Genomic DNA, 22,732 nt, shown 5'->3' on the forward strand with positions numbered 1-22,732 from the left:
ATTTTCATTCTTTAAATCTGTGAGTGGCACTGATTGGGATTTTTTACTCAGCACTGGCTGTTCCAATTCCCCAATAAGTCTATTTGGGTTTGTGCTTTTGGTATTTTATAACAGAGGGTTAAGAAGGATGCTCTCTCTGTTGTTCTGTCTGCACTGCGTGTTGTATGGTCAGCCTGTGTCGCCCATCATCTGTCACTTTCAGAAAACAACACTCCAACATTCACACCCACTCCATGCCATGAATGTCCAGCTGTGATGATGAGTCAGGCTTTGTATTTGTGTTTTGATCTTAGCGCTTTTCTTTGTAACCCGAAGCAACACTATAAATGCATTCATTAAGAGGCTGTCTGAAAATGTGTGATATCCCAGGGTTTAAAAAATTATGGCATCTTCTTTTTCTGTATGAAGGACAAGGCTTTTCAGTCCACCCTGTGTAGCTACTGTTTTCTTCAAAATTCATACTGACAAACCCTGGCGTTGATGTTATTATTATGACAAGTTAACATGTCGGTCTCATGTTGGAATAAACACTGTGGTCTCTTTAGGTGCAACACAACAGTAATAATATTTCCATAAGCAGTTCGGCAGGAGATGAGATTGAATTGCCCTCTCTCAGATTGATGTAAAGCTGCAGCTGTGCTAGCTCTAATAAATGCAGACAAAGACAACTCTACAGTTTGGACTGTTTTTTATTTGACATTGTATCATGCACGTGCACAACAAAAATAATATTGGTGAAAAGATGTGAGTGAACTGGTAGATTTTTTTTTTTTTTAAATATCACGTCAGTGAATAAAAATAATATTCCCATCATAGCAGAAGAAGACAAAAACAGGAAATCTGGAACACCTACTTATTGCTTTTACTTTTTTTTTTTTTGCAAGTTATTGCAAATCCACCAAAACCCTTTGCACAGCTTATGAATTAAAACTCAGCTTAATGTTCCTTGTGCTCATGATGACAATTAATTAAGACTTTAATGGCAAAACAAGTTTTAAAAAACTATCAGTAACGCAGCCTCTGAGCTATCAGTGACATTTTAATTCACTGCTCTGGCAACATGAATTGTCACCACTTTAATAGTGTTTTCATCATTATTGTGTTATTAGTTGTATCGGCATTATTTTGTGGAAAAGAGAAATAATTTCCTCTCCGGAGACCTTGCTTAATAATCTCAAGCCTGTTCTTTTTTCCCCCTTCCATATTTTTCTGTAATTTGAATAACAAGCAGCGATAATGCCTGAAAAAATACTATTACGTGGCTTCAGGAAAAAGGAAAGCAATTATAATTTACCAAAATGAAGACCCAAATGCAGACTACTTAACAAAAAGTGAGCTTTAATACAAAGCCTACTGAACTTATAGAAAGTCAGAGAGAACAAACTCCAGAAGGCTGATAAAAAAACAAATGAAATATAATTGGAAATAGTGAGGTGGAAAACAGAATGGCGACTAAAAGCGGAGCACAGAATCTTGAATTCTTTTAGCTAATTATATACACTTAATATTTGTCATTTAAACCCAGATTAGTTTGCTTTATCATATTTATTTTGGTTTCTGACTAGTTGTTACCTGACTCAGATATTTTTGCAACATTGTATTATTTACTGACATACATCATTCTACTTCTTAAAGCTACGTGTTATATTTTTGTTGTGTTTATTTTTTAAATGCTGTAACAAAAGAATTTCCCAAGTCAGTGATAAGTAAAGTATATCTTACTTTATTTGAAGACTTTCAGTCTAGATTTAAAGCTCATCATAGAACAAAAACAACACTAATAATGAAATAATGATCTTCTTGTGGTCACTGACAGTGGGCTCATCTCTCTGCTTTTCCTCATAGACCTTAATGCAGCATTCGATAGTGCTATTCACAACATTTTCCTACAGAGACTAAATGACGCAGTATTAAAGGAAACACGTTGCACTATTTTGAGTCATATCCATCTGACTAGTTCAAGGGACTCCCCCTTGAATACAGATGTTATTCTTGGAGTTCCACACGGTTCCGTGTTGGGACCAATATTTTTTTTTCCTTCTCTTAGGGATGCATGAAAAAAGACAGTTTTTACATTTCCATTGCTTTGCACATGATACCCAGTTCTATTTATCAGTGACGCCAGATGACAGAGATCAGTTAGTTAAACTACTATCAGGCATGTATTAAAGAGAGAAGGATAAGCAGTACTTCAGTGCTTATACTATTTTGTCCTAAAACCCTCAGAAAGGTGTCCAACCACATGCTTACTCCGGATGGCATTACTTTGGCATTGCACAGCAACACTATGAGGAATCTTAAAGTTATTTTTGACCAGCATATTCTTTTCGGTGGTTACATTAAACAAATAAAGATGCATTCTTTCATCTGTAAAACATTCCTAAATTTAGAAACATTCTTCTTCAGAATGATGTTGAAAAACAATTTCATGTATTTGTTACTTCTTTGGTAGATTATTATAATTCCTTCTTATCTGGCTGTTTTAAACAATCTCTGAAAACACTGCAGCAAAAGTACTAGAACTAGGGGGGCTTAGTTAGTACCAGAGGTCTTTAATATTGAAACCAGAATTTAATTTAAAATCCTTCTTCTCACATACAAAATCCTGACTCATCAGACCCATCATATCTGCAAGAACTGAGAGTATGATATTATCCCAATAGAGCATTTTATTCTTATCCCATCTGGCCTAAGGTAAAAAATTAATTTCATGATAATTCTAAAGGCCAGTAATACAACAGCAGACAGAGAAGGCAATGAAGAAACCGCCTTGATAAGAAGGAGATTTTGTTACAGCAGCATAATGTTCACAGTTCAGCTGCTGATTTAACAGTCTGCCAGTGAAAATTTAAAACCTGTCAACAAGTTATGGCATTAAATAGAAAGCGCACCTTTGATTAATATTTAAGGATTAGATTTGTGCCACTCATCAGTTATGCTGATTGTTTTTGTAAGCAAAGTGCTAAAGGAGGTAAGAAAGAAACCATTAAAGCACCTTTTCCTAGTACTTAGCTCATTTAAGCAGTTCTTTTTAAGACTGTCATTCAGTTTAGGTCACATCACTCAGTTAAAAACCTTCCACAACAAATTCGACTTGACTGCACCCACTGACAGAAACAGGCAGAGAAAAAGGACATCAGAAACACAAAGCAAGACCCACCTGTGGAACAGGTGAACACCTGTTTTCATCAAACAATAGCTGACTTACTTTGGCTTCAAGTGGTTTTATACAATGCGTCATAAAATACTTCAACTTTACGTTTCAGTACTTTATCAATACTTTCAGTCGATTCCTTATTCACAAAGTTCGCCACAGCGAACCCATTTGAGATTTTTCCCCCAAAGTCCTTTCTGACACAACACGAAAGGGATGTGTGTCTCCTCCCTGGGGTTGTGTTAATCCCTATCAGGAGTAAAGAATCTCTCAAACCAAAAAAAGCAAAACAAAAAAAACAACCCCAGAACCCCCACCATAAACCTTGAGTTATTTATTGGTGCTGTGACTCTGATTTTTGGCTCCTGGGCTGGTGTGGAGTGATTCAAGAGAATCATTGCCTGCTGGCTCTGTTCTTCCTGGACCTGCTCTTAGTGTTCTTCATGGTGTTGGCTGCAGCACCATTGGGAGTGAAATCAAGAACTGCAGCTGCCCAGGATTTGGTGAGGAAACACATGAAGCAGCTTCTTCCGCTTAGCAAACAAATGAAGAAGCTTCAGGAGTTGTTCTAAGAGTTGGGAAGAAAAAAGGGATTTGTTTTGGATTGCTTGTTGGACATCTTGATTGGGACAACTCAACTCTTTATTAAGGCACGCTCAGCATCTGCACAGTTTTGGACAGTTTCTTCACGTATGTCATATATAATGACTGGAAAGAGACTCCCTCATATATATATTAATAATCCTGGGTGTCATTGTTTTTCATTGATCTTGCTTTGCCTGATTAAGACCAGTAATAACAGCCACATTTTGTTCATCATGAGGGCCGAGGTTGACATGAGTTGGTGTCTAAGGAAAAAGTCATTATTTTAGTCTTAAAAAACGGCTTCATAGTTACAAGCTACAATAGTGAAACACAATTTACTGATGTATTAGAATAATTTATTAACATAAACCTATTTTTTATTACAAAAATAAAAGTTTAACTTCAGTAGTTAAAGTTACTGATGACCTGTACATGTAGTACAGTAAATAATACATAAGAATGTCATACAGATATTTTACTTTGGATTAAACATTTATTCACAAATCAGTTTAATCTTTAAAAATTTATGACCCTACCCTACAGCAACAGGAACCATCGAGTTGGATTTAACTTTATTGAGGGAAATCTAATAATAACTCAACAGCAACCAGGTGTTGGCTGCAGGCTGGTACCAGATGAAAATGTGTTTTAAGAATGTGTTTATTTTCATTTGGTTTTGACGTAAGTCGCAACACATTTGAGTCACACTATGAATCAGACTTGGGAGCGGCTTCTTGCTGTGAGACATGCCCTTGCTCCCCATCAGACTGAGGCCCGCACACTGGCTGTTATGGGTTAAAACAACGACTGGTGCTTCTTTGTTGTGACTTGGAGTCATTTACTGGGGTCTTAACTCATCCACAGGAATGTGAATGGGTGGGTTTCTGGTTGCATGCACTGTGTAAGAGACTCAGCTCTTTTCAAAATAAGAACTTAAAATCCCCTAAAACAACATCACTACAAACTTTCTGAGTTCCATAGCGTGCACCGTCATGATACTACTGGCTAGAAAGGTTCGTATACACACTGTGCAAATCATAAAGATTTATGGCAGGCTAAAAATGGTGTATAAACTTAATACTACACATAAAAGTGGTAGATGGTTCCATCTCCATTAAAAAAGAAATCTACATATGAAAAAAATACAATGAATAGATTTACTCTCCATTGCATCAGTTTTGGGCTTTGGAGATAATTTTATTTGAATATTACATTAATCATTAATGTTGGATTGTGAACTTTCCCCTGAATTTAAAGTTTCATCTGCTCTGAATAACCAAAAACAGCTTTTCTGTTTATGGAAGAAATGGGTCAGTCTTATTTAAATGATGTTAAATTAATTGAATTGTGAAGTCAAAACCAACTAATCTTCTTCAGCGAGACAGTGGCCAGTATAAGGATTCTGGTTATTTTCCTTTGAATTTCCCAACTTCTGTACAAATGTTTAATTGAATCAGCTGAACTTTTTAAATGTCCCATACATGACTGAAAAACTGCAGTAGCTGAAATAACAGTTACTTCACAAGATTTATTTAAAATTGCTTTAAATGCATAGACATACAGATAATCAAAGTAGAATTAATATAACACAAAAAGGGAATGAAAAGAACATTTATAGTATCTTTGAGATGTAGGTTATGTTTTTGTCTGTTTTCCTCACAAAGGGGAATTTTAAAACTGTTCTAAAGTTTCTAAAATATTATCAACTGGTTTCTTATTTAGGCTACAAATCTAGTAGCCGCAGAGAGCATTAACATTTATCTTAAATCACATTTCTGGTCACCTGGACCGACATTTTAGACTGCACTAACAAATAAAGGAGATAATTGGGCCTTTAGAGTTTAGACGCACCATTTAAAGTTAAATGGGAATTTTACAGTGGAGTAAAAATGAAACTGGAAATGAAACTAATTTGAGGTCTGAGAATAAACCAAAACTAAATAAAATTAAGATCTTTTATACAAATACAATGCGATGGCTTTTCAGTTAGCTATTGAATTAGCTATTCAAGCTGCCCTTAATAGGGTCAACAAGAAGAGTACTTTCTAAATATACATATTTAGAAAAGAAAAACGTGTGTAATGTGTAAACACTGGTTAAAGTAGTTGTACTGTGATGTGTCTTTGTGTTTTGACCCTTTACTGCTGTGGTTTTTCCATGAATATGGTTGCACACCTTTCACAGAAAAGTTCTCGTCATAACTTTTCCCATCGTGACTCTGAACCTTATTCAGGCTCTATGTAGACAAAACAATCAGGCAACATGCCAGCCTAATGTCACGGCAAAACAAAGCTTAGAGTTTCCATTTTATTTTGCCAGCACTTTTATTGAGGTTTACTTATGATGCACAAGGGGGCTGAATTGTTCACGGCTGTTGATGGATACACTGGAATTTAAACTGTGACCTTTCGGTTTCCAGCAGCCTCTCTAAATCCTAAAGAAACCCTGCAACGCTGGTTTGTTTGATGTGTTTTCACCCCTCGCAGAGCACCTGAAAGGGAAACAAATGATTTCCATTCTAGTTTTAATCATGCATGTGCCAGACTCGGAGTTCAGGCAATTCTTCCACTTCATTGCTTTAATGAAAGATGAATTATTTCTGTTGTTGCATTAAACACCCATCCATATCAGCTGTGTCTCATGACAAACGGTAACTTATGTCTTTGATACCTGGAGGGTGATGAATGCGGGCTAAAATGAATGGTTTCTTGCCAGAACAAGATGCACACGCTCTTTGAAAAAGTGAGGCTTCATCCAAAAGTGGTTCCTAGGATGAAGGGGGAATGTTCGAAGCACTCCAGCAATTTCCTTTGCCAACAAAATTACTGAACTATGAGTTCTTGGCAACTTTATGCACCTAGTGTAATGACACCTCTTTACTTGTCTCATCCTATTAACTTGTCACATACTCTAGTGCACTTTCTCATGTTATTCGCCAAAGTTCACAGTCTGCACACTATATTGCGGACCATTTTAGGTAATATACTGAATGCCCAAAAGGCATGTTACAAGAACTTTGTTATGTGATCCCGAGTTCTTGTTTTCCTTTCATTTAAAAATAATCCAAACCGCTGCACACTAATTACTGAAAAGGACAGAAAGAAACAATATGCTAATCCAGAGATACTACCTGGAAAGGGCTTTCTATCCCAGCAGTCTTTGGTAAATATCCCCACCGCGGTGCATAAATAAAACTGCTTACCGGTGTCTTCTGGGGATGCATGCTTGGCGTATTTATTTATTCCAATTGGATCCGTCCTAAAACCTTCATTCCTGCCACAGGCAAAGTGCGCAGAGGTAAACAAGGGCAGCTCAAAGTCTTTGCATATGTCCGCCTTCTGTGCGACTTGATGAATCTGTTGTGAAGGTGAATCTTGGTGGCGTTACGTGCTCAGACTTTAAAACAAATGGCCACTGCATAAATTAAACTTCATGGGTCACAAAAATTTCTTAATCACTGACATCAAGTTATTATTGTTGTAAAATATATAGTGTAGATATGTAGATGCATGGATTTAGATATAAATAGCTGATCTAAACGCCCAGGTTTCCTCCCCATTGTGACTCTAGTGAAAATGGATGTCCCGAGGACGATCATATCAGGCACACAGGTGTGGGTGAGCACAGAAGCCCCACCCACCTGCTGTTCAAACCTTCTGTTTGTAAGTCCAGCAAATCAAATGAAAGATGGCTCCAAGGGAGAGAAGAGGAACTAAAACATCTTGTTTCAGTCCTGTCTTCCTCCCCTCACCCCCAGCCGCTCATGGCAGATGGCTGCCCTTCCCTGAGCTTGTTTCTTCCTGCTAATCTGACGTTTTTCTTTCCCCCTGTCACCAAGTGTTTGCTCACAGGGGCTTGTTTGATTGGTGGGGATTTCTCTGTATTGTTGTAAGGTCTTTACATTGCTATATAAAGCACTTTGAGGTGACCACTGTTGGGATTTAGTGCTTTATAAACAAATTGAACTGAAATGAAATTGAATTCAGAGAGAGGGTGAATTAAAGGGCTGCAGCAAGGCTCCGTTTAGGATAAATAAAAACATTTTGATCTGTGACTCATGCAAAGTTGTTCTAGTAGATTCCACAAATACAAATCTGGAGCTGGAAATAATCATAACAGGTCCCATTTGGAGAAAGTAGCCTCATATTTAGACTTAATGATCATTTCATGCAAACTTTTATGGCTATAGCTGAAGTAGCCAGAAAAATTCAACTTTAGCAGCTATCCAGGAGGTGCAACAGCAACTATATTGTTGATATAATGAGCTGATTTAGCAAAATTCCTCTTATAGGTAAAATATTTGACATCCAGGCCTTATAAACTAGTCATTGGCTGTGGAACAACAAATTAATATTTGATCCAAAAATGCTCCCTTTACTAGTACATGTGGAGGAAAGGTAGTAGCTATTCAGTCAGTCATAAACCACATAAATAACTTTGAACGCCAGTGGTACCTCGGTGTATTAAACATTTAGCTTTAATACTTATTTTCTAAAATTGGCTGCAAGGGATATTGAGCCTGCTAATTATGTTTAGTCTGTGTTCTTTTAGTTTTCATATTTTAATAATTCATCCAGACTTTGTAGCCACTTTCCCACAGCCTGTTATTTGTTCTTCTCACAGAGCCAGGCCCTGGCCCACTACAAGGGCACCAAACATGCCAAGAAGCTAAAAGCCCTGGACGCCCCGAAGAGTAAGCTCAAAGGCTCAGTGGTCACCAAGGAAACCGCCAACCAGGAGATGGCCAAGGGCATCAACACCTCACAGGTCCCCAACAACACTGAGAGGAAAGGTTTGTATTTTCCTGCCTATTCCTAACGCAAGACCTTTGTTGCTGTTCTTTATGTAGATGGAGCCCTTCTGTTGGGAATCATCATTAAACCTCCAAGCCTTCCTATTTGGCATTTTTGATTTGCTGCACTCAACTTGTAATCACTTTAGGACCTGGATAGACTCACTGTTGATTATATCAGCCCTGTGTTGCCTGGGTTGGCAATGGGAGGGATGAGGTAGGGCCTAAGTGTGCTTTTTGTGTTATCTAGTGCTGACAGGCAACAACACTTTGTGACAAAACATGTAATGCCCGCTCATTTGCATGAGATGATTCCATTGGTGCAACGTGCTGGGCAACTGGAAATCATTACATGGTAATCTGGCAAAAAAAAAGAAAACATCAAGCTCAGGCACTTTGTTACGTGCACACCAGTATTCCTGCTGTTTACCTTGCAATATATTAACCAAAGCTGAAATGACTTGCACCATAACTTTCCACTGCTGTAATATCCTCTCTGATACATTACAAACAGATGTGAGATGTTTGGGCACTTCTAATGGATGAATCTAGACTGTAATTTCTGGATTACACCTCACTTCCTGGTACAAAGCACCCTGTTGCTTTTTTTGCATCTTCTTCTTCTGGCTTTCTACTTTGCATCTGCCCTTATTCCATTTTTAATTTTAATTTTCTGGTTCACATTATTGTGTGCTGACTCTGTGTATCTTAATATTCATCATGTTGCAGCCAGGTGGCTTTCTAAATCCAGTCATCTTGGCCAGGTGTTTAGAGTCTGGGTCTCTGTGGTATTCGTCTGCTTAAAACATGTTTAAAGATAAACACAAACTAACTGCAACTTTCAGCGCCTGACAGGAACCAGATGTACAATATATTAAATGGTTTTATCTTCTGTGTCCCATATTGGCCCTGTGGAGGATAACGTATTTGGCACCTGAAAGCACTGCCGAGGAGCCCTGCCCTCTCTGTCTTCTGAAGCGTAATATTCCTTAAGCTGCCTATTATTATGTCATAAAATTGGCCCAATGAAAGTCTTCCCCTTCAACTGTAACACTAGAAGTTTTTTAGAGTAATTAGAAACACATTGAGCTATTCTGCTCTGGGATTAATTTCAACCTTAAACCATGTCTTCTTCCAACGTTCCAAAGTATTTAAATTAGGAGCACATTTCTGGAGTGCATTTTGCATTGTGACCTATACATATGTAGAACCTTATACAGCCCTGACGCCTGAAGTTTAAAGCACCCATGTGACATGTTTTGTGGTTTTCCCAAACAGAGTTAGCCTCATCACTGCCTCACACATCTGCATTCTAACTTGCAGTTACTTTGAGATACCCTCAAAAAAGAAGCTTCCTCACTGCCCATCATTTTTAGTTACTTGACAGAGTCTGTGGGTTCTCATGGTATTCTAAGGAGCTTGGAGGGACAGTGACTGAACTTCTATTTATACCAGGTTTTTATGCCTGGGATTCTCCACCATTTGGTTGTAGAACTGAAGCTTCTCAGATGAGAGATGAAAAGTCCAGTTCAGCTTTTTTCCAAGAGCCTTAGATGATTTGACAGAGCGATTTCCTCAACTTTACGTCTCAGCCACAACCCAACACTAATTTGAATCCCTTTCCAAACGTCAGAGGTGAGTTAAAGTTGTAATTTTTAGGGCCAACCACAAATTGTGGAACCTTTTAGCTTTTTTGTTATTATTCGTTGATGTTACATGTTAAAAACAAGAAGAAGAACATTTGATTTAAATTTTGCTTCTCAACCAGGTCACATGAAATTTAAGTTGATACTTTTTTAAACAACATAAACACAAAGAAATACAGATTTGAAGGCCACAATAAGTAATTTCAGAAATAGTATTGAATGAAATCTCTGTAAAATCTATAATGTAAGGATGAATGCAGGATTCTCTTCTTTATCTGGGTCTGATTTGAGTTCAAACTGGAATAAACTCAAGGATTTTGTCAGCCACGTGCTCTACAACCACATTTGTAGACCTTGTAGAAGCTAACTAACACCTAATTTTGTTGGTGCACTCATGGAGAGCAGAGGGAGATCAAAAGGGCACAACAGCTAAAACTGAGCATTTCAGGAAAAGATTACAAATTAAAAAAAAAAAAAAAAAAAAAAGAGATGCAGCAATGTTTTTCCTCACATTGAAACATGCACATATTATAGTAGACTCACAAAAAATGAACCTGTTATTAAGCCACATACGGGCATTTTAAAGAATACTTGAGGTGAAACGTTATATAGCAATGTTTGAAAACTGTGTCAATTCTCAGGAGGAATATCCTGTGAATCTGTTTAGGGTTTGGCCCCATGATAGTCTGCGTAAGCTCCAACCCCCTCGTGGCTTTTGAATTGGATAGGTGGTTAAGAAAATGGATGAGTGGAATATCCAGGGTCCTCAAATAAGCCGGATAACAATTTTCTTCTGTATCCCCTAAAACAGTATCATAAAAGAGCATTAACAAACAGGCAGTTTAATCTTATATATTTCACATGGTGCACATCATGTGTTAGTCTTTAAGTTATATTAAGAGCTTCACACCTGGCTGCAGTCTGTCTCGTACCCCGCAGAGTTACTTAGCTACTATACAAATGTCAAACCATTAACAGAAGCAATTTGCACTCGAGCTTCCCTGAAGCCAACCCACACTGCAGTCTATCGACATTTACCGTAAGAGAGGGGATGTGATGTGATGTAATGCTAAGTCAAGCTATGACTTTGGAGGTCACACATCTGAAGGGACAGTAGTTATTAAATCTTAAATGCATTTCAGAAATTATGGCTAAATTTATAATACTTATATTATGCGCTAAGTAACTTTACTTTGAGCTAAAAATCTAAGTTTCTCGTGTATTTATGTCACAAAAGAGTCGACGCACTCTGACCAACATAGGAAACATGTTATATCTAATATTCCTAAATATTTAATGCACTGAATGTGTTTTTCCCCCCGGCTGCTGCTGAGAATTACATTTTAATTAAATAGTTATTCACTGTTTACTCTTTTCATGTGAACTGTGGGAAGTTCATATTTAGTGGGAGCTTTGAGCATTCAGGACTCAGCAATTAAGCAACTGGATTTGTAAGAAATCAGGTTTTACAGAAGAGTTTTTGTGATTAATAATAATAATGGATTGGAAGTGCTTTACAATGCCACTATTCATTCGCTCTCATATTCACACACTGGTGGAGGCAGCTACAGTTGTAGCCACAGCTGCCCTGGGGCAGATTGACAGAAGCGAGGCTGTAATATCGCGCCATCGGCGCCTCTGGCCAACACCAGTAGGCGGTAGGTGAAGTGTCTTGCCCAAGGACACAACGACCAGGACAGAGAGCCCGGGGATCGATCCAGTTACTGATGCGCTTCCGAACCCCCTGAGCCACGGTCAGGGGGTTACCCTGAAGTTACTTAAGAATACACAATAGCAGATATATATGTTTGAAAATAACGTTTACAAAGTTAAGTTGTGAAGCATCTCCCGTCATCTTTTGCTTCCATCGAATTTTTAAATGTCATCTTGAACGAATCCCACATTAGATAATGAATTCGTCAACATGTAATTTTGACAAACATTTCGACTTAATTGCTTGTCATTTTTGTCTCCACTTTTATTTCATAACACAATTTTTCCTCTTGAGCATTTCTGTCAGTCATTCAGGACAAACATGGCAGCGGCGGTTATGCGAGTTATCTGAGTAAAGCAGCAGACAGAAGCACTAAAGCCCCGTTGATGAAATGTCACAATGAAACGTGTCTTCTGAAATGTAATGGTCACTGAGGAAGAATTAAACTGTAAAATAAACAATCTGGAATTTTAAAATAGACACAGCTGGAATCAACATGAAACAATGGACTGAAATAAAACGAGGTTGTCTTTAAACACTGATTAGTTATGTTGTTCTTTTAATTCGACAATAAGATTTAATAGACTGTATCAGTAGACAACTTGTGATTATGGAGCCGTCTTTGGCTCGTGTGATTGTGGAAAAGTTATTATTTATTTATTTTTTGTATTATACACTAGCATCCAAAAGTTTAGACATGCTAGACTGCTGTGCAGTGAGTCCAATCTCTTGACTTTATTTATCATCTCTGTACATGACGCCTCATGTTTATCCAGCTGTAAAAACGTGTAACCTAAATTTTACCAATTGTTTTCATATTTTGTCAATTAAAATGTCCATAGCTACCCACGTTCTATTAGTTTTGATATACCTCAACACTGGTGGATCACATGGATGTATACAAATAAATGGCTGGTCCTGAGTCCCTCTAGCTGTGGATTCCTAATCCACAAAAAGAAAATCCAGGGAGGAAAAACAGAGACTTTAACAGTGTGTTTGGACAGAGTTGTGTGCTAATGCTGCTGACTTACTCTCACGCTTGAACCACAATGAGAAATTAGCAAACAACAGAAAAAAGTAATGTGGTGAGATGTTTCCAGAACAAGCAGAATATTGTTTTTACAGACCTAAAGGTCGATTGCGATGTGCAGCTGAGGAAAACAGAAGAGCTTTACCTTCAACATTAGTAGTTCAGTAGTAAATATCGCATTGCAGAGTAGTCTCATGTGGTTAATGATCTTAATTATTTACACCTATTAGTGATGTTGATAGGCTAATTCATACTTAATAGGCTGTATCACCTTCATTATAAGGCCCAAATAAATTTTGTGGCTCCGACATTTTTTTGGTCAAATTGGCTCCAAAAAACAAACAAAAAAGACTTTTTTTTTATTGTAAAGTTGCTTTTTGAAGTAAGAGCAGTTTGATCATTTGTAATATTTATCACGTATGCTTGTTGAAGACCACCTTAGCCACAATAGCCTGTTTCCTTGCTGTGCGTTTGTGTCCATCATTGTCTAACATCATCAAAGTCAGTGTGTTTTTTTTCTGTGAAGTAGAAAATGACCCTGTAGAAAGTCATTTAGAAGTGGCACATCTGTGATTCATTCTTTCTTGAAAATGAAAAGATGACTTCTAATTTACCTCCTCAATCCCAGTGCAGAGCCCTGCTACACAGCATATCAAACCAATATAACTCAATCTGACTGAAATATTTCCAAAGCTACAGTAACTATGAAAGTTAGCTATGCAGTGACAGTGATTGAATATTTTTCTATAAAATCATACAGCCTTTAGTGGAAAAAGCTGATAGATGTGAAGACATTCAGACCTTAAAGGAATACTTCCTCCTGAAAAGCCATCTGGATTGCTTTGATGTCAGTTTTGCAGATATCTCTGTAATGGTCGCCTTCTCTTGAATAAGATTAAACTAAATATCATTTATGTTGCTGTGCTAAAAGTTGCAACAGTAATAAAACCAAACAAAAAGAAAAAAAATAATTTGAAAAGCTGATACAGTTAAGCCACAAAGTTTGCAGATTTCTGAGGTCTTAATCTCTGCAATGAGCCGTTTTCCCCCACCGACCCCAGAGTGAGAACTGCAGTACTATGCAAAAGAAAGTGTGCATGAACAGTCTCATGTTCCCGACACTGAGACACGATGAAAGCATCGATGATGGCTCGCTGACGTGAGTTGTCCTACTAATGTTCGCCAGCTGTACACTTTTTTTTGTGCTAGCTGAAAAGAAGTGTGCAGCTGGTAGTCATCAGAAAGTTCTTCAAACTTATATATGTTGTGCTTTGAACATCACAAGGCAAACATCCTTCAGTTGCATTATATTTAAGGGAAGAAAGGGATCTCTAAAAACTGGCCAACCGACACTGAAACAATTTAAAGCGCGAAATAGCGCTGCACGCCAGAGGGAAAAGCACGTTTTCTTGAGATAATAAAAAATAAAAAGGCCAAACAACAAAGGTAGGGCTCAGACATTGACCTCCTCCCACTGCACCTGAACTGAGATACTCATCTGTAATGGATTCTACACAGCTCTGACATTAAACTTACACTCAAGCCTGGGGAAAATTGTAAACACATTATACACAGACAGAGACCTCTGGGACCTTAAACAACAAGCTGTCATAACCACACAGACAAATGGCTATTAATCATTTCAATGCCCTTAAAAAAAAGAGAGGGGAGAAAAACAACAACAACTATATTTCTATACAGCATCTCACGATCATATCTACAGCTTGTGGGGGTGGTGGTTTGTCACAAGTGGCATGGGGTAATGAATATTAATGTACTCAGATGTCAAAAGAATTAATTGTCGAGGCGGGTAAATGCTGCATTATCTGTAAGGCTGAAGTATTTGATGGTATATCAGGGTCACAAAGCTGGCGCTAATGAAATGCCGAGATCGCAGAAGAGTAATGGCCGTGGTGAGAGTCGGTGGAAAAAGGGAGGCAGAGCTCGGTGCACGTTTGCAGAGTGGACTTTCAATTAGATTGTTTTGCTCTGTTAACTACAAGTGGAAAAATATATGATTTCCATTATAATTTCAGTACAACAGATCCATGGTGGAAACAATGTAATCTGATTGCTCATTTGTGTTTGGTAGAAATACATCTGATTGCAAGTGTTCTGTAATGAGAGCTCTGCAGTTGGGTGAATATTTGATTAATGCCGAGAGTTTTTTACTGTTTTGTTTTGTTTGCGAATACAATATGAAACTTTTGAAGCTGGTTAAACTTGTCGACTTATACACCGGGTTATTTTTTACAGCACCTGTTCTTCATGTTCCTGCCTGTCGACCACAAACTTTAAATAGCAGGAAAATGAGGAGTCAGAGCTGAAAATCTTCACCCTGCAAGAATTTTCCAAAAAAGGTCCATTTTCAGTTTTCTCCCTCCTTGATATTTCTCTCCTCTGCCCCTATTTCTCGGGATTCCTCTGACCCAGAAATTGATCTCACTGCTCATCTCAAAGGATATCTCAAATCCAAAAATGCATCTCAAGGAGAGAGGAGGCGTGCTGAAGGAGCTATGAGCGTGGATGCATAAAAGACATCACGCACAGCTGGAATATACAAATAATAGTGGGAGGAGGACTCCACGAACAACCTCTGCATTTGTATTCATAAGCTGTTTTTGCCATTAACATCATTTACTGCAAAAATCACACTTTCCTCCTTTCACCTTTGGTGCGCGTGTGGGTGGGTGTTAAAACAAAAATGTGTGATATCCGTCACATTCTGCCATGTTGTGGATTTAATTAAAAATAAGCTGCAGAAGGCTTAACAATACAACAGGTAATGCAGCTGTGGTCCACATCACATTTAATTGACACTGATTTAAACTGACGACACTGCAATAAACTCCTCTGCTTCTCAGGTGGGCGGGACCAAAAGTGTCAGTGTTTCTGATTGGCCAACATGGTAAGGGACTTCATCCCTGCCTGCTGGTTTTGCGTGAAGTTCAGTTGTGTCATGTGAATTAAGATTTTAGCAGTAAGTAAAAGTAACTAACCCCTTCTACATACAGATGAGGACAAAATAATTAGCCTCCCTATGAAATTTAAATATTTTTTTTGTTGTTTTTTTACAGAGCAAGTGATTTTTAACACAACATTTCTAAAAACACTAGTCTTCTTTAAAAACATAAATTATATCTGTGTGCACACAATGACAGAATTAGAAAAGAAAAACAAAACGCAACATAATCAGTATTATTAACTTTTTTTTTACTGATCGACACAGCAAACCACAGCTGTGATTTAATTGTATATAAACTTCAGGAAGGGTTTGAGCTGTCACTTGAAATAAATCAGTTTAAAAATAGGAAAAAAATGTTAATGCTTACAAAGCAGGAGACACAAAGTTATCACAGCGTTTCCAGTTGTTAAGAAGTAAGAAGTATCGTCAATAAATTCAAAGAGAGCCACGCTGTACAGAACAAACCTGGCAGAGGAAGGATGTGAAAAATTTCAAAGATTCTGGAAAGAAAACTAGTGAGAGATGTGTCTAAAGACCCCAGAACAACTGCCAAGACACTAGTGAATGACACAGCCAAGGCAGGGATTGTCATCTTAAAAAAGGAGAATAAGTAGAACCCTGGACCAAGGAAAACTGCACATTTGCAGAAGAGACACCTTCAAGCTATACTAAAGTTTGCTAAGAACAACCTGGAGAAAGGTTATGCAAAATGCATAATGATTATGCATAATGTAAGCCGGTCTTTGGGTGGACAAAACAAGAGCTCTTTGGCCACAGAGACACTGCCAATGTTTGGAGAAAGAAGGGAGAGAAATACAACCCAGAGAACACTTTCGCCTCAGGGAAGCACGGTGGGGGGAATGTTACCCTGCAGGGAGGCTTCAGTGCCTCTGTAACACGGTAATCTCATGACGGTGGACAAAATCCTAAAGAAAGACGGAAGTAAATATTCTGAAAGAAAACCTCAAGCAGTCAGTGACCCAAACTGGCTTTGGGTTGTTGTTCTGGTGTCCAACACAACAGCGACCCAAAACATTGTTGACTGACCTGCACAAAGTCCTGACTTTAATCCTTATGAAAGTCTTTGAGTTGAACCGAGGACAAAGAACCATGATATGAAACCATCCGATGTGGAGGAGCTCAGAGATTTGCCAAAGAAGAATGGGACAGGATTGTTCCGGAGACGTGTGTGAGACGACTGCAGGCTGTTATCCAGCAAAGAAAATAATTCTGTCATCAATCTGTACGCACTAAACCCTGAGAGCATCGGGTTCCTTCATCCTTCAGCATGTAAGAAAATATTCTTTTTAAACACAGTGCAATAATTCAACTGCTAATTTCAAATTAGGTCAGGTTAACCAATGTTTAGATCTTTCTAAAAACTCTAAATATTACACTGAATTACTGTGAAATTGCAAAAGCATGTTTGTATATTTAGTGATTATAATTCATTGGTTTAGCTAAATGTATTTGCAGTTTAGGGATAACATTTTCCAGGCTTTTTGAAAGCCTCTCTAATAACCAGAGCAAGCAAACACCACTTAAAAAAATACATTTCAAAGAACATCAGCCTATCGTTTACGGGTCTGCTTCAAAGTGTGTACTTACATTTATAGCATCTAAATTCTTTACATCATAATGTTACTGTACCTGCGTGCTCTATGAGAAGAATGTGCAACTGGACACTGTAAGATAGCAGATTAGCCAGATGACTCAGCTGCTGCCTGTCAAGTGTGTTTGTGCGCGTCTTTACACCAGCACCAGAGAGAGCAGTGGTAAAGCGAGAAAGGCAACGTGGGAGAGAGAGAGAGAGAGAAATGCCCATAGCACAGCCCGCCATCTCTCAGTTCCAGTCCAGTGCCTGAGGAAATGTACCCTGATATTAGCTATTAAAGAGCAGATTGTCAGGGGAGCCATGCCAGCACTGACAGCAGCTGTACAATGGGGCAGGCTGCAGGGAGGCAGGAGGCTAGCTCCACCGCCCTTCCACCCCACCCTGCTCTAGCCTTTGTGTATCCATGTACACGCGCAAGCTCGAAAAAAGCCTCTAACAGACGTCAGAGGCAGCAGCATACCTGATGAGCGTGTGACCAGATTGGCTCCATACCTGCGCAGCGCTGCAAATGTTCTCATTTGTGAGGTTTCTGCACGCCAACGTGTAACCACAGGAACATTCCAATAGAAATTAGATACGGATCATTTGCTTTAGAATGAAACTGGAAAGAGATGAATTCAAATCAATAACGCCTGCTGTGTTTAAGTGTCTGAGATAATCCAGCTTTTTTCCCCTTCGACAAAAACAACAACAAGAAAAGATGACTGCAAGCACTGACGCACACTTATTTGTAAATGCAAATTTGTCATCTTATCAGTCTTCTGTGCTGGAAATATTCAGCCTTGCTCACTTACTCACTTTGAATACTGACAAGAGGGGAGGAAAAAAATCATGGATGTCAAATGAAATTTGACAGAACTCAAGGGCCATGAGGGATTTATGTCCTTTAAATTGTGACAGCATATAATAAGGCCCAATCATTTTAATTAAAGAGCTTAATCCAGCTTCATTGAGGAAGGTAATCAGATCTCTGGGGAGTCTTGTGACTGCCCGAAAGCTTAAACAGGGTGGAAAGTTTTCCGAGCCACGTTTCTCCTCTATCGCCACAGGAAATGTCAGGGGAGTCGGGAGAGGTTGGGGTACAAACAGAGGAAAGAAAAGAGGCTGTGTCCTGTCTCGAAGGGTCACGGCTTCTTTCCCCATCTGCCTTTCGCTCAATTCTCTTTATCATTGTTGCCTTCACCACTCTCAGCTTCTCCCTCTTTAATTGTGTCCTTTACTCGATTGCTCCCTTTTAATGTTATCTCTTTCCTCTCACCTTCACACGCCCCTCTTTCTACCACCGTCTGTCATTCGTCCTCCTTCTTTCACACACTTTGTCTCCCATTGTTTTGGTCTCACAGGTTGCTTACTTTTCTCATTTCACTTTTTATTTCACTTATTTTTCTCTCGCTCCAACTCAATCTTTCTGTGTCTTCAGCCCTTTTGTTTCTTCTCCCCTTCTTTTACCTGGCCCTCAATATTTATCTCTCTCTTTCTCTCCCACATACCCTGCCCGGCTCGCCCTTACCAACTTTAGATTGATCACAGTCATTACCTCCATTAATGAGATGGGATTGAGTTCTTAACTGGGCCTTGCACAGCCAGTTAGGTCACACTGACTGGGGATATGGATTACAAGAGGCTTCCCGGAGAGCAGGGCGTCCTAGGCCAGCCAAAGTACACTTTAATCACCTGGTCCTCGAACAGCAAATGGCTCTTTAATGACACCGTGGTAGATGAGTTCACCCCAACACAAGGGCAAATACATGCATGACTTAACATGGGATGGGCTCACCAACCAGCTTCTATAGGAAGCAGATGAAGAAGAACCTCACAGATTTCCTTTGCATTTTTATCAAACGTTAATGGTTAAATATATCCACGAGCTATAATTCACACAGCTAAGTAAAATTTAATGTATCGATGGATTTGATTAAGTAGGCTTAGCATAAAGACTGGAAGCAGGTGGAAACTTCTATCATCTGTGCAAATTAAAAAATATGCCAACAACATCTTTGAAGCTCACTAGAAATGAGCCAACCCAAAGCTTTCAATCCTAAATGAGATATTATGTTTCCCCAGGTATGGCCACTCGAGTATATTGGTGTATGTTTTAGCAGTGTTTTCATTTTCTATGGAGAAAATAACATTGTATGTGATTTATGTACTTGAAAACACATCGCTCTTATTTTGAAAGCTCAGTTGCTGCTAAGTAGATAGCGCTGGCCAATAATATCTTGTGTTACTCTACCAATTGTTGTGGTAGCATTAACCTGGGGCTGCACTCCAGAGCCGCTGTTCCTAAATGAAGCTTGCATGTAGTAAAGTGTAGTCTCTCTAAGTGGAGGTCCATACCAGCCAGAACCTGCACCAGGTGGAAAACCACTGACTGAGCTACACATTGCTGCAGAGCAGAACCAGGACTATAACAATTCACAATGCTGGAAGTGAAGTTCATCTGCAGGATTAAATGGTAAAATGGTAAATGGCCTGTATTTGTATAGCGCTTTCTAGTCCCTAAGGACCCCAAAGCGCTTTACACAACCTGTCATCCACCCATTCACACACACATTCACACACTGGTGATGGCAAGCTACAATGTAGCCACAGCCACCCTGGGGCGCACTGACAGAGGCGAGGCTGCCGGACACTGGCGCCACCGGGCCCTCTGACCACCACCAGTAGGCAACGGGTGAAGTGTCTTGCCCAAGGACACAACAACCGAGACTGTCCAAGCCGGGGCTCGAACCGGCAACCTTCCGATTACAAGGCGAACTCCCAACTCTTGAGCCACGATTAAACACTCACTTGAGAAGCAAGCAATACTGACCTTTCACACAAAGCACTTGGCAAGTAAAATATTTGCTGAGGAGAAGCTTGTGAAGAGAAACACAAACAAAATACATCTGTGGAAATCGCTGAACATCAGCATCCTCACCACATGAGGAAGTTTTGGCTTTACTTTTTCTCCTACATCTGAACAACACCCTAGTGGTTCTTTAATGTGGTCTTTACTGATGTTAGCAAGCTGACACTCACCATTCACTACCTCATAATACTGGAACTCTATAAAGGAGCGCTTTATCTCGTGGAAGCTAATTATTTCCCTCTGCTTGAAGCCGCTGTTTTAAACTATACCAAACAGATCTGTCTCTTTGCCAACTTCACAAAGAGAACTGGTTGATGTCTCTCTGAGGTATCAAAACACAAGGATGTTGCCAAAATGTTGAAGTTTTGTTCAACAAAAGCACCCTGCAAAGCTGTTCATTAGCCTGTCAGTTTTCTGACTGATACAGACATTTATTCTCCTACGATGATGTTACTTCTGATACACGAAGGACAGAAAATCCCCAGTATAGACCCGAGTATCTCAGATTCTGGTGGTGCATCTAGTTCAGCTCTCTAATTGTGAGAACCCCTGCCAAAATCAGTTAAATGATAACTCACAGGCATAGAATTGCTGGCTCGCAAGAATACTAAAACCTTTACGTGAACTTGTTTTGAAACTGCACTCAGACTGCTCACCACGCCACTGAAAATCTGCCCAGAGAAGCAGGTGTGATGGCAGACTTTTGGTAGCTGGTGAACGCAGCGAGGCTGCCCGAGTTAATCGCTGTGATTTCAGGTTGTTTTGACGCTTGGCATACCCAAGCGGACTGGGAGAAAGTGGTGGGTAATTGCAGGGGGCAAAGAGGTCGCTTTTCTGCTCTGCTTGTGGCATAAACATTACTTATCTGGACTGGGAGGGTCAGCCATATCATAAATAGTTAACTAATTAATTATTGTTCTTGTAGTAATGGCTTGATGGGATGCGATGTAAAGCCACATTCATGCTGAAAATTGCTGTTAAACCAGTTGAAGTTCCTCGTGTTTAATTTAGCAGCAGATGCCCTTACTCACACTACTCCAAAGGGATTGTTTTGTCTCCTCCCAAGATCGACTTTTTCTTCTTTGACAAATTAATTACTTCTTTGGGTATGGTGGTGTTTTGACTGTGCTGTGATTGACAGGACTGGGTAGATTTTCTCGCCCTTGTATAAAGTCTGCTTCACTGAAAATAGGATATACACACAGCTAATTGGTGAAGTTATTTCCCCCTATCAAGTTGAGTTTAAATTTTTAAGTAAATGTTTAAGTCATGTTTATAACTGCAGAACCTGGAAATTATAGTCTTTTAATACCAGATGTTCTTCCTTAAATCACTCTGCAGGCATCCAAAGCATCTACTGACATAACAGAAGAGTTTAGATATCCTCACGTGCACACTGTGCCATGCTCAAAAATGTGAAGTTAGTATAGTCGGTAAGCAATAGACTCTAACCAGGGTATCTATTGAGATCTGAGAGGACAGATCAGATAAAAGAACTGCAGCAACACAAAAGTGATTAAACTGCTGAAAATCAGCAGCTTAAGTCAGTATCACTTTATAATAGCTATAATTAATCAATGGCACTTTTATCATTTAAACTTTATTCATGAAAAAATTGTATATTAATTTATAAGTATTGGTTGTATAAGACTCTTATCTGATGTCTAAAGATCTTAAATATGTTTAAAATACGATGTACACATGTTTAACAAACATGTGGGGACAGCACGGTGGTTAGCATTGCTGCTAACGATGAAAGAAGGTTGTGGGTTTGAATCCACCTTTTGGCTGTGGCCTCTTGTTGTGAAGTTTGCATATTCTTCCCATGCATGTGTGGGTTCTCTCTGGGCTTCCTCCAACAGTTAGTGGGGTCAGATTATAAATTACCTGTAGGTGTGAATGGTTGTCTGTCTCCATGTGCTGGCCCTACGATAGTCTGGTAACCTATCCTGAGTGTGCCCCATGGTAACTAGGATAGGCTCCACTGGAACTGGATAAATGGAGGAGAATGGATAGATGGATAACTGTTCAACAAATATTTGAAGGGTAATAACAAAGTTGGAACAGGACGATCTTCATGTGTTTTAATGTTTTGTTATTTTGATACAAAGGCATCTGCTGTGATGCTAACATCTCTGATGAAGTATCACAAGTGTCAGCTTTCTTTTTGTAGATATAGAAAATCGATATGTAATCATAAATGATCAGAATTATAATATTTCTGGCTGTCTGAGGCTAAATTTCTCCAATTCAAATCGAATCGTGGATTATATCGAATCGGGACCTTGTGAATCGGAATCAAATCGATTCTAGAAATCAGTGACGACACCCAGCCCTATGTGCCAGTGATACAAACCACATGATTGTGCACCTGGAAACT

General features: G+C 39.0%; 1 protein-coding gene across 1 annotated transcript in view; it reads left to right on the forward strand.

Annotated features, from left to right (window-relative positions):
- Positions 1 to 22,732, forward strand: part of znf385d (zinc finger protein 385D) — a 98,672-nt gene that overhangs the window by 54,431 nt on the left and 21,509 nt on the right. The window contains exon 4 of the mRNA XM_085292591.1: positions 8,363 to 8,531. Coding sequence (XP_085148717.1) covers positions 8,363 to 8,531 — 169 coding nt within the window. The remainder of the gene's footprint in view (positions 1 to 8,362; positions 8,532 to 22,732) is intronic.

Source organism: Mchenga conophoros, linkage group LG11 (assembly GCF_057382185.1).
Source record: "Mchenga conophoros isolate Kocher_MC1m ecotype Shallow Benthic linkage group LG11, M_conophoros_male_GT1.1, whole genome shotgun sequence".
NCBI classification, from domain to species: domain Eukaryota; kingdom Metazoa; phylum Chordata; class Actinopteri; order Cichliformes; family Cichlidae; genus Mchenga; species Mchenga conophoros.